Source organism: Oratosquilla oratoria, chromosome 9 (genome assembly GCF_046742065.1).
Source record: "Oratosquilla oratoria isolate Oo_2021 chromosome 9, ASM4674206v1, whole genome shotgun sequence".
NCBI classification, from domain to species: domain Eukaryota; kingdom Metazoa; phylum Arthropoda; class Malacostraca; order Stomatopoda; family Squillidae; genus Oratosquilla; species Oratosquilla oratoria.
In genome coordinates this window covers 71076656-71090490 of record NC_134785.1, presented here as the reverse complement: position 1 = coordinate 71090490, position 13835 = coordinate 71076656, and the positions used below count along the sequence as shown (strand labels likewise).

The 13835-nt window shown below is 39.5% G+C and overlaps 1 protein-coding gene across 1 annotated transcript in view; it reads right to left on the bottom strand.

The window, feature by feature from the left end:
• LOC143028107 (uncharacterized) overlaps positions 1-13835 on the bottom strand; it is a 68596-nt gene that overhangs the window by 52861 nt on the left and 1900 nt on the right. The window contains exons 2-4 of the mRNA XM_076189745.1: positions 10752-10851; positions 3695-4021; positions 2166-2374 (exon numbers count right to left, since the gene is read on the bottom strand). Coding sequence (XP_076045860.1) covers positions 2166-2374; positions 3695-4021; positions 10752-10851 — 636 coding nt within the window. The remainder of the gene's footprint in view (positions 1-2165; positions 2375-3694; positions 4022-10751; positions 10852-13835) is intronic.

Below are 13835 nucleotides of genomic sequence, written 5' to 3'. Positions count from 1 at the left end.
TTCCAATCCAAGAAACGGATTAAATGCTCACTGAGAGAAGCCCGCAGACTATATATAAGGGGATGAAGATAAAAGATTATGGGCTGATAGTCTGGGAGATGATTCTATTTGACGTCCATTACTGGCAACATGTACTCATTATTAGTCCAACAGGATTGATATCTGATAACATTTGAGGAGATAGGAAATAAGGAAATAGGCAAAAATTGGTTTACCAACAGAGGGGTTAACGAATGGAATAGACTCAGTAACAATGTAGTGAGCACTGAAACAATTGGTCGTTTTGAGAGAAAATAACTTTATGGAAAGGGATAACAGGTGGTAAGGGACATGGAACTACCTAGTGTAGGCCTTATGGTCTCTTGCAGTTTCCTCTCTTCTTATGTTCTTTTGATAACAAAACCAATGGTTTTCAGTATTAATGGCAGGAATAATTACGTCAATTAAGATAAAGGTAAAACCATTGTAAGGCATGTTCATACAACTAATATGTTAGTATATTTGTAACAGAATTAACATATTTTCATATATATGTAAACATAACATTACGACTGAAAAATATGTATTCTACAACGATAATGAAAACAGGACAAGTCATATAAAGACAAGTTTTAGGATTGAACTACAAGCTCCATTCGAAACATACAATATGTTTATATTTTCTCTCTTCACTATTATCAATCCTCCAAACCCGTATATAATGACCATACGCGGGATTTTTATTTGACCACAGATACAAGAATTAGAAATCAGCATCATATTTCTGAAACAACCTCATTATATTCATAAAAATACTCTAATCACACACACAGTGTCCTGCAGTGAAGAATGAGGTTCTTTACCTCTCGCGCAAAACTCTTTGACAACAAAACAAACAGACTGGAAAAGAACGTAAAGTTAATAGAAAAATCGAAACCATCAATAATGCATATTAATGAGCGTGCCATAGTTGCAAGAGAAAAAACACACACACAATGAAAAAAATATATACAATGAATAGAAACAACGTCAGGAAATTAATGAATCGTATTTTTATATATTTAGTAAAAGATAACGTAGACATTGCTAGCAAACTATTCAGTTGAATGCAAATAAATAAATAAGTGAATGAATAGATAAACAAATAAATGAATATATGAATAAATGAACGAAACATCTAAAATTATCATAATTTGAATGTAATAACACATAACATAAACATTTTAACTTAGACATAGATGGAACCAACAATGGTAACTACTTTCGATAGACCTGCGTGACAGACGTCGGAAAGGATTATCTCTCCGTCACTAATATTCACATCCCATCAACACCCTAACCTTTAAACGTAGGAGCAACCTCGGGGGACTGACGCTCGGTCCGCGGACTGAGCCCAAGACTCTGTGTGTGCGTGTGCGCAAGTGTATTTCGTGTATTTTCTTTCAAATTTTCTCTTTTCTCGTTGAGTTCCTCCTTTATATAACATTAGATTAATGGTTCGCAGCATGTTATGCTGCAACAGACCTCTCACTTATGTTATGCTGTTCCTTAACATTCTAAAAACTACTTCAATGCTGAATAAAATCGTCTAGAACTCACTAATCCTACCTTCCGGTCTCGGGCCCCGTTATGCTGTAACAGATCTCTCATTCATGTTATGCTGTTCCTTAACATTCTAGAAACTACTTCAACGCTGAATAAAATCGTCGAGAACTCACTAACCCTAACTTCTGGTCTGGGGCCCCGTTATGCTGTAACAGACCTCTCACTTATGTTATACTATTCCATAACATTCTAACAACTACTTCAACACTGAATAAAATCGTCTAAAACTCACTAACTTCTGGTCTTGGGCTCCGTTATGCTGTAACAGACCTCTTACTTATGTTATACTGTTCCTTAACCTTCTAAAAACTACTTCAACACTGAATAAAATCGTCTAGAACTCACTAACCCTAACTTTTAGTCTGCAACACACCTCTCACTTATACTATTCCTTAACATTCTAAGAACTACTTCAACACTGAATAAAATCGTCTAGAACTCACTAATGCTAACTTCCAGTCTGGGGCCCCGTTATGCTGTAACAGACCTCTCACTTATGTTATACTATTCGGAGAACGTCCCAGTCTACCATGGATCCTCCCAGATCTCCGGTCTCCTGCTTGATCTGGTATGCTACTTACCCCGGGTTTGAGTCCTGGAACGTAGTCTGGGCAGGGCTGTTCCAGGGTCGTGTTGGGCTTGGCAGGCCCCCAACACAAAATCGAGTCCCACACTCGAGGACACATAGGCTCGAGTTCTTCTTTGACGTCATCGTCGTCGTTGTTGTTGTCAAGAACGTTTCCGAAGACGTCTTCGTGTGTTGATGTTTGGTTCCTATCGTTGTGAGTACCTGTGTGGCGATGTATTTTTTCATAATTAGAGAATGCTTAAAAAATAACGTCCATATTTTCATCTCTCTCTCTCTCCTTCCCCATCTCGCTTTCTTTCTCTCAGTTCTAACGGTCTATTACAGTCTTTATTGAAATAATGAGTATCATACAGCCTCTGAAAGTGTGTGTGTACTACAGACGACTTTGGAACATCAAATATATGGTCTTTCTGTGGAAAAGGGACAGCGTGTCACAAATCATGACGGTGTTATTAATAAACACCACATAGCTTAACCTGGTAATACATGGACCACACTATCAAGGGTTTCGCATATCAAGGTCACAGCTACCCGAGGAAGATAGGAAGAGAAGGAAGGCTTGTTTCACACGTACAGACTTTTCGCCGTGCGCCGTCCACGACACGACGTCGCGCTCTCAAATAACCATGTTTGTCTAAGGAAGCCTTCACACGTGGTCGTGATCGTGACATGTGAAAGCGTCCATAGACGCCCACGGTTATTAGAGAGCACGGCGTCGTGTCGTGGACGGCGCACGGCGAAAAAGTCGATACGTGTGAAACAAGCCAAACAGAAAGAGGGGGAAGAGAGAGTAGCAGATGTAATCTTTAAAACATATATATATTTTTTTTAACTTCCATTGATCTCAGCACCCCTCTGTGGTCAGGTTTGGGTCACTACCCTAACGCCTGGTTAAGGAGCTATCATACTGGGCAATTTTTCCTCCAATCTCCGATTAATCGGCGGAACCGCCCACCTCCAGCATATTTTCCGCTGTAAAATCACTATGGCAAACGATTTTGTTTCCTCCATGATTTACATAGAATGTCATTTGATATGCTGGGGGAAATATATTTTCCTCCAGCATATCAAATTCCTTCCCAAGAGCTGCAAATCTGCTCCAAGAGTCGGAGGGAAAAAATCCCAGTGTGATAACGCGCACATTAGGTTGCCTAATGTACGATGATGCATCACAATACGCGCATTATAAAATATAAAGTTACAGCTATTCCATTTGTTCTCTTTCATTCAGAACGTTTATTACCACAGAAAACGCGATCAATCCTCTTCACAGAACATGAGGGTTACTCAGCTACAACTACAGAAATAAACAAACAAATAAATAAAACAAAATAAATATAATCAAGATGCTGACGCTGGCATGCTCGTATACCAACCCCCGCCTCCTGACGCCTACGTAAGCACCATCGTATTCAAGGGGGGGAAATGCTCTAGAATCTTAGGAACTTACAGGCTAGATCGAGTACGTAGGCGTCATCATATTCTAGGGAACTAAACGCTCTAGAATCTTAGGGAACTTACTGGCTAGATCGAGATGCCGAAGCTGAAGACATTTGGTCTCCTCCTGAAGAAGTCGATGCTGAAGCCAGGCCAGCTTCTTCTCCTTGGACCAATGGTCATCGAACTTATCCCTCGTCAAGGAGGCAATGGTGCTGCTGGTGTCGTTGTGACCACTGACCAGAGGTTCTTCCAGTTCGGCGTCACCTTCCTCAGGGTCTTCGAGTTCGATGTCCATATGACGTTCGTGGGCTCCCGTGTCTTCGGGAGCCGAGGAGTCTTCGTAGGTGCTCTTGTTGTGCCCAAGAAGGTTCAAGGCACCCTTGAACTCGAAGGGCACCTGGTGGGTGCCTGTGGGTGGTGAGGACGAAGTGGGAAAAATCGTGCAATCATTTCATGAAGTCCTCCAAGTCATTAGCTCACTTTCGTGCTCCCTTTGTTTATCTGTGTAGCCTAGATGTTTATGTTTCTCTGTTGGTTTGTCTGCTTTTGTCTGCCTTTGTTTGCTGCTTGTTTTAGTTTGTCTCTGTTTGTCTCACATTTTTCTGTCTGTGTCTGTCTTTTTCAGTTTTTATCTTTGATTCTGTCTGCCTGTCTCTTTACTTGTCGTTCTGTTTCTGTCTCTATCAGACGGTCAGTTTGTTTGTCTGTCTGTCTATTAGTCTGTCTGTCTCTCTATCTTTGTGTTTATTGGTGTCCATCCATGTACACCAAGTTCAGGGAGTAGACTTTTCAATTAATTTATCTTATTTTTTATCATTATTTCCTAAGATATCAGAAATGAGTGAAAAAAGAACAAGAAAAATGCAAATACATATATTCTCTGACGAACCAATAATCTGACAAAAGGATTCAAACGCGTTCTCTCTTTTCTTCACCGACCTACGAGGTGACTATGCATGCCATCCTCTGTCGTGCGCGCGTTCTGCCATCACACGTTGATTCTCAAGCGGGATGCCAACCACTGCCTATCCAGACACATGTTCCACGACGCTCGCATACACACAAATCATCTAACTTTCGAAAAGTGGTCAATATTCAATTAATTCAATGAAATTCAAACGAAGGTAGGCTCGTCTGCCGGACATATGAATGTTCCCCAGCTGAGTGTGGGAGGGTGCGTGTGCGCAAGGGGGTGAGGGTGAGGTGTAGGGTGACCAGAACTCTCAAGGGAAATATGCTAGACAGCAAATGAAAATATGCTAAATTGGCAAAAACAATGCTAATTAATTTGTCTATCAATACGTTATATATATATATATATATATATATATATATATATTATGGGAAAGGTGGAGGGGGAAACACGGGTCTTTATCTGATTATCGAGTTTATTCCAGACCAGTTTCGCTTACAATAGCTTCTTCTGAAGAAACTATTGTAAGCGAAACCGGTCAGGAATAAACTCGATAATCAGATAAAGACCCGTGTTTCCCCCTCCACCTTTCCCATAATTTGTCCCAATGTCTCTACATATATATATATATATATATATATATATATATATATATATATTAACTTTTTCAGTGAGCTCTCAAGCTTGAGAGCTCACGGAAAAAGTTAATTAACAATTCTTTTGCTGTGGTTTTTAACAGAATATGCATCAAAGAGAATCTCCTGCCACGCTTCACCAATATATATGTATGTATACATATACATATATATATATATATATACATATACATATACATACATAGGTATACATATCATTCTATAGGAAAATATATTAAACTTAGCATAAATATGCTAAATCTAGTTGCTCTGGTTTGAGTCTAGAACAGTAAAAGGATTTACTGACAAACCATGTATACCTAAGTACCCTAGAGTGAACTTTTACATTCCCTGATTAGAGCCCATTGGAGAGGGACATCTCCCCTGTGAAGGTAAACTTGAAAGAAAACGGGGGCTACAGTGATGGTGTTAGAAAACGTCTAGATGATATTTATTCAATTATAATCCTATTTTTCTTATTATTGATGATATTATTGTTTTTTTGTCTTGATTCCCATAATGTTTGTCAGGTTTTATTATAATTTATTTATCTAATTATCTATTTATTTATTGTTAGGGTGAAGATACATTTCATAGAAATTATTGATTTTATTGATTAATTATACTTCATTTTCTAAGACAAACTGAATCAAAGATTTTTGCTTATCTGTGTTTTTTATCTTTATTTTCATACACAGTTGAATTTGGGAATATATATAGAAAATAATCTATTTCTTTGTAAGTATAAATTCACTAAAAACAAAAGCTTATCTCAGTGACGTAATCGTCTTGGCTATCTGATTGTATTACCTTGATATTAAATTCGACTTAGTAACGTAGTTATAACACGTCTACCCTGAAACCTTTAATTTTTTGTTTTGTTTTCGTATTTATTATTTCAGCTACCAGGGGGCATCAGTCATCTTCGTGAAACCCCCTAAAATAAATAAATAAATAAATAAACAAATAAATAACGTGAGCTGATCTTTAATGTACTCTATCTAAAACGCTTCATGTCATTTATATACTAGTTTGCATTCACAATCGCCACTAAAGACGTTTACTGGATGAAGGAAGTTTGCAAAGACGCTGTGATTGGCTGAGACGTGAAGTAGGCGTGGCCTATTGGGTCCGAGATGACGATACTAACCTTCCACACAACAATCTAATAATTTTCTAAGTTAAACCTTTTGCATACAAAGAGTAAGCTACGGAGATGAATAGGGTAACCTTTTGGCCTTTGAACTAGTGAGCAGTCTTCAATCCTTTGTATTTTTTCTTTTCCTGAAACCAACGTATATAAAGGTCAGCCGATATTGTATATGCTTTCAGTATCACTGTGATGTATATATATATATATACATTTTTCTTGATCTTTTTCATATTTTCTCCCCGCGAATCAATTACTTAATTAATCAATCATGAAAAGTGTCAACAATTAGTCTTCTGGAGTATATGTATACATGTATGTACGTATGTATGCATGTTCGTATTATGTACATATGTGTGTATGTTCGTACGTATGTGCGTATATGTGTATGTATATATGCATGTATATACGTATGTATGTATGCATGTAACAATTGAGACATATCATTGATAATGTATGCATGTACAGTATATACGTATGTGTGTATGTATACATGCATATACGTACGTATGTATATATACACATGTATGCATGTGATTCGACACTGGCTTGGATCAAGTGCTAAACACGTGATCGACAACTACTACCCTTCTGGAGGAGAGCTCCATAGATACTATGGATCTATAGGTAATATGACTTTCTCTCTCTCTCTCTCTCTCTTTCTCTCTCAGAGACACGCACACAGACACGCACACGCACACACACACACACACACACACGCACACACACCAACTCCTTCCAGTGCTTTGATGTCTTCCAGCCTTGGGCGGGGTTCGAACTCAGGACCCCTGAGATAGTAGGTCAAGTCGGTACCATTACGCCAACAAGCCAGCAAACCAATGGGGTGTATGTATGAGTACGAAAAAAAGGAAAGAAAATAGTTTTGTTGTTGTTGTTGTTGTCGTCACAGAAAGTTTGGGGAACAAAACGATAAAGCAAAGAAGGGCGAAGACCAAACAAAGGTAACTACGAGAGAAAGGGCAATGGAAGAAGGAGGAAAAATGTATATGTATAAATTAAAAAAAAAGGAAAAGAAAAAGAAAAAAGAAACGAAAGAGAAAATAAGAAAGGAAGGGAAAAGCAAAAAAGAAAATAAAAGAAAATAAAGGAAAAGAAAAAAGAAAGAAAAGAAGAAGAAGAGGGAGAGGGAAAAGAAGAAGAGGAGGAGGAAGGAGAAGAAGAAGAAAAAAGGCAAGGATATTGTTGCATTGTCGAAGGGATTTATGAGGTTACAGAGGAGGAAGGCAGGAAGGAGTGACGACACGGTGCGCAGCACGACGAAAGGAAAGAATGTAAAAAAAAAAAAAAAAAAAAAAAATGGATACAAGGAGACCATGTCCAATAATCACTTCAAGTTGTTTGTAAGATTTTTTTTGGATTGATTAAGATGATTAATTTCTCCCCTTTCCCCACCCTTTTGTTTGTTTTTTTCTTTTAATAATTCTCATCTTTACCACAAAAAAGTACTCAATTTTTTCATCTTTCATAAGGGCACGTAATCACGATAAAGGCTGCTGGGTTGAATTTGTTAATAAGGACTTGAGAATTGGCGAAGACAGGAACTCTGTCAGTGAACAACCGACAGACCGACCGACAGACCGACCAACTGTTTGGCGAGATTGGTTCCCTCCCAAGTTATGAATACATTGTTCGAGTTTTTACATTTTCGATTAGCCTCGTCCCAAGTCATAAGCGAAGCTCACTTGCTAGTGAAACCGGATTTGCCACTTAGGCAGAAACCAGAAAGGTAGTGAGAAAATACCTGAACAACGGTACTAATTATGGAGAAAAAAAAAAAGAAAGTCAAAAACGTTTAGCAAAAATGGTAGGAACCAAATAAGAATTTTTTGAAAAAAAAAAAAGTGAATAAATAAATAGATAAATAAATAAATAAAAGAAATGGTGCCAGGCATAGCAAACCTCATCCTACATCAGTAAAGATTCATACCGAATGCCTCTGTCATGTGTATTTTCCTATATATCGATAATAGTTATTTGGTTTAGCAATCTCCCCCCATCAGGAGGCTAGGACGGTGCCCCTTACAGAGGACTTCATAGCGTGCGATTTAATGAACCATGTCCTTGGTCCAACTCGTTGGCGGCATGGTTCGAACTGCCATCACCTCGACCTCCGCCGCAAGTAGTGCCGCTCTAACTCGTCCTCAAACTAGAGACAGAAATGTGACCTTCAAATTGACCTTCTAAGGTCGTGTGACCTTGTATTTGACCTCTCAAGGTTACCAAAGGTCAAAGGTCTTTATATCTTATGACACCATGAATGCGACTATTTACGTGCTGATAATTATATAAATATTCATCGACATTCATTTTCGAACCAAGGCTGTCTTATCTTCCATCACTATCCATAGAGACCTTACACCTGGAGGCTCGTCACTTATCTCACGCTGAAAGAGGCGTGGTTTGCAACAAGTGCAATTGCAAGAACAGCATGTGCCAGAGTATTAACTTAATCCCAAGTAATAACGGGAGGAACAATAACAACAATAATAACAAAGAAATGGCTGAAGCGAGATGATGAAATGTATTTGATTCCAGACAATAAATGAAACATTTCTAGTACACAAACTGCCTGACAAAATAAATTGATTATAGTGGCAATATTACCAAGGATGAAACGCAAGTGTAAAGAAAAAAAAGGTCAACTAATGAAATTAATAACAATGTAAGAAGGACCAATTGTGTACATCTATAGAGCCAGTTTCATTAGCTTACTATTTTTTTCCTGCAGACTTTCAGATTTTTTCTTTTTCTTTTTCTTTTTTTAGTCAGTCTCTTGGTAATCGATGCCTTCGAAATGAAGGGAAGAAGTTTTTCTATAGACTCTCTTGACAAAAAAAAAAAGGCTCTCATTTTTCCTCTCCTCCTTTCAATCAAAGATCAATTTTCAGATCAAATGCCCAAGTTTTCCGTCATCAAGGGATGGAACGTAATTTCATTAAGCACATCTTTTGAATCCTGCTTTCGTCTCCTCACGTAAACTTCCTCTACTTTTCTCATATGACTTTCTCCATCGGCGACCGGTTCGAGTGCTTTTGAGGATGACAATTTCTAACAGAAAAAAAAAACTTACAAAACCAGAGTCACAGTAGACAAAATATGATAATGGAATCTTTATCAAATATACAATGTTTCGCTTGTAGATTTTTCGAGTATGCTTCTACAGATTATTAATTGCAATTAGAATTTTACGATTAAATTATCCAATAAAAATTGACAACGTTACCATATACAACGATATATAGGCTGCTTATTTACACGCAGTCTTCTTTGTCTGCATTTGCCTTTTTAAGATCTTATGGAACAATGACAAGACGCGTGTACTTTCTTGGTATAGTAAAGGCCCGATTTAACAAATCCCCCATTTAACGAAAACCAGATTTAACGGGAGTTGATGTCAATAACGGAAAGTTCGGATTAGGGAACATAGTTTCCGTAAAACCGAACACATTCCGTTATCTAGCGGGAAAACCAATAATGGAATAATCAGGTTTTTCGTAAACATGATCGCTCAATCAAGCACTTTAACGTTATATTTTATGCTAACGGCCACAGGTACTTTGCTGAAAGACTCTCGATATAACGGAAAATTCCGTTAAACAGGGCATCAATAACGGACATTTATTTAGCGGGAAAACAGATTTATCGAAGCTTTTCTTAGCTGAATTAGTTCACTAAAGTGAGCTTCTTCAACGTTGTGTTCGTTCAAACTTTAATCAAGAACTTCGTGAACCTCCACACATCGTCCTCACCTAGTGTTCCTCCTCGTCTGCTCATCACAAGGAGCCTCTCTCTCTCTCTCTCTTTCAGGAGACGGACTCTTTAATAGTTCTCTTTTTGTCAGATAATGAAACTAAATACTTCTAAACTTCCCTCTCTTTCAGGAGACTGATTTTGTTTAATATTTCTCTTTTTGTCAGATAATGAAGATAAAAACTTATAAACTCCTCTCTCTTCCAAGAGACGGATTCTCTCTTTAATGGTTCTCTTTTTGTCAGACAATGAAGCTAAACCCTTATAAACTCCTCTCTTTCAAGAGACGGGTCCTCTCTTTAATAATTCTCTTTTTGTCAGATAATGAGACTAAATCCTAACAAACTTCTCTCTCTTTCCAGAAACGGGTTCTTTCTTTAATGGTTCTCTTTTTGTCAGATAATGAGGTTAAATACTTCTTCACTGTTTACTCTTTATTCAAAAAGAGTTAACGATGTTTGGCGCGCTACCTACTCCCAACGTCATAAAGGAGAGAAAAGAGAGAGAAGAAGAGAAAGGAGAGGAGGAGGGAAGAGAAGTGACGAGAATGGAAGACAAGAGAGGAGGAGAGTAATGAAGAGAAGTAAAGAGAGGAGACGAAGAGAGGAGAAAAGAAAAGAAAAAGAGGAGAGAAGAGAGTAACACAAATCATTACACAAAACTACTCACTGTTCATCTTCCTCCTCCTCCCAATCAGCCGATCTTCCTCCTCCTCTTCCTCCTCCTCCTCTTTCTCCTCTTGAGAGCTGACTAGGGCCGACATCAGCACCTGTGGGAGAAGAAGACATCGTGGTTAGCTGTCATCTGCTGATGGGGCCGACAATTTTCATCAGCTTAAGCAAAATGATCGTAGCAAAAGATCAAGTTAGAGTTAAATTAAAATGTTATGATTATCTCAGTTTAGTAAATCTCCTTTGGGGGGACCTAACTTTCGCGGCCCGGAATACAGGATGTCCTCTAATCCCTTCAACAAGTCTATATTCACCACCTGGAAGTGCAACCCCGGCAGGCTGGTGCTTGGTTCCCGGACCGAGTCTACGTTTTTATTTCGAATCGAAGCCGGACGATTTTTATTATGCATGTGCGGTGGTACTACCTGTGCCCATCCACAAAAAAAAAAAAAAAAAAAAAAAAAAAAAAAAATCATATTAATGTTATTTTTTCAAAAGGTAATGCCAAATAGATAGATATTCGTTTTTCATGATTATTTTATACAATAATGGAGAGCCCTTTGTGTGGATTATCTCGTTTTTATGGCAACGGGCATATCGATGATGTCAACAAAGATTGAGCGGAAGGGGGTATTGAAATCTCGACGCACAAAGGTTAATTCTGATTCAGATTAAGCTAATCCCATTCCATGTACCGTGGTCAGAACATAAACGGAAATCTTGCGAACGGGGTTAAATGTGCGAGTTACGGGCCTTTGACGATTATCTTGGAAAAGCAAAGGGAAACAAAACGCGGGAAATGGAATGGACGATGTAATGGTGACGAATAGAGATGGAAATTGAAGAGGTAATTCTGGCACGGACTGAGGTATATCCAGTGAGGCATGGGTGGTATGTCGGTAGATAGGTAGATCGGCCGCGCGTGTCTGTGTGTGTGATTCACCATCGTGGTCTTGGATCACGTGTTGGACTCGTGGTCGTCAGCTATTTCCTCTCCCGGATGAGAGCTCAGAGCTCATGTGTGATCGATCTATGGGTAATGCTGCTGTGACCTTACACGCGCACACACACACACACACACTACTCCCCGCCCACGAGAGCTGGAGTAATGGCTCGCAGCGCAGCGCAGCGATAATGAAGTTATTTCAGCCCTGGGCGGGATTCGAATTCGGACCGCCGTAGTGGCGGCGGCGATCGCTAACACCGCGCCATCGAATCATGTGTGTGTGTGTTTGCCTGTGTGTGTGTGTGTGTGTGTGTGTGTGTGTGTGTGTGTGTGTGTGTGTTTACCTCATATTATTTACTTCATTGTATTATACAGAGAAGAAGCAACGCTCGTGGGGCCCCGTATCCTACTTTCTAATTTATCATACTTCAAATTCATATAGAATTCCAACATGGATTATATTCTTATTCTTCAAATATAATATCTAAATTTGAATTCATGTACAGTGCGTGTGTGTGTGTGTGTGTGTGTGTGTGTGTGTGTGCGCGCGTGTGTCGGTGGGCTTGGATCATGTGCATGACTCATGGTCGACAGCTGTTACCATTCCGAATGAGAGCTTTATCGTTCTTATGATTGATCTGTATGTAATACTGTTAACTTACAGAAAAAAAAATGCTCGAGGGTAACAGTAACGTCTTTCAATATTGTGATGGTTTCTAATACCATACTGGTTCTATGGTCCAATTTTAAAGCGGATTCGAAATGTCGCAAACAAGTTAAAGGATAAAATGAAATAAAATAAAATAAAATAAAACAGGAGAGTGGACAAGATTGAGAGTGGCCAAGATGCGCACCCAAGACTTAAGGCGATCAACACAAACTTGTCGAGAGAGAGAAAGAGAGAGAGAGAGAGAGAGAGAGAGAGAGAGAGAGAGAGAGAGAGAGAGAGACTAATGTATAAGTTGTTCAAATGTTCCTATGAACAATAAGAGCTGTCACAAATGAAATTTCATGTGAAAAAAAATTAAGAAAACAATTCCTCTTAATTCACATATAAAAGCGCGACTACATACAAAATGAACAGACTGTCAGCTTTCAGAAGACTCTGGGTGTACACCCATTCTGTAACTACAAAAGCACATTTGCCAAATGTGTACCTTCTGAATAAATGATCGTAAATTGAAAAAAAAAAAAAATGTAAGGACAGACAGTCACAGAAAGCGAGTTGGGTGATGGGGTGATGGGCGGGGGGTCGTGGTCCTCTCTCTCTCTCTCTCTTTTATCTTAAGGTCCTCCAAAGAACGAAAACACTTGAGGAGTTGACGAGGAGGAGAAGGAGTAGGACTTCCTCTTCATCTGGTTCTTTCCCTACTCCCTCCCTCCCTCCCTCCTACTCCCTCCCTCTCTCTCGTCGTCTTCTTCCCCCATAGCGACCGTCTCCCCTTTCTTCCTCTTTCCCCCTAAATGGATCTATAAGACCCCAATGTCCCATTCTTCCACCCCTTTCCCCTCTCTTCCTTCCCCCTTTACTTCCTTTGTCTTCCCTCTCTCTCTCTCTCCCTCCTTCCCTCCTCCTTCCTTCCTGCTCTTCTTTACCATTTTCATTCCCTTTTTGTTCTATTTAACGAATAAAACGGTTGTGACGTTTATGCATTTCAGTCTCTTTTCCCTTTCCTACTCACAAAATTCTTTCCCACTCCCCTCCCCTCCCCTCGTCACTCCCCTCTCCTCTTCACTCCCCCCTCTCCTCTCCTCTTCACTCCTTCTATTCGTCCTCGTTCCTTTCCTAATTCTCCCATTCTCTCACTATCCCTCCTTTCTCTCCCCTTCTCTTCTCTCCTTCCTTCCTTTCTCTTTTACCTTCTCTTCCATTATGCCTCCTCCCTTTTATTTTCCTTTTCCCTTCCCTCCCTCCCTCCCTCCCTCCCTCTCTCTCTCCTCCTCCTCTTTCTCTCCCTCTCTCACCCCGTGCCTCTTCTTCGTTCTCCTCCTCCTCCTCCTCTATATCACCGTCTATCTTTCATCTCCTCTTCTCTCTCCTCCTCTTATTTCCCTCTCTCCCCTCCTCCTCTCCTTCCCTCTCTCCTCTCCTCCTCTATCCCTCTCTCCTCTCCTACTCTACCCCTCTCTCCCCTC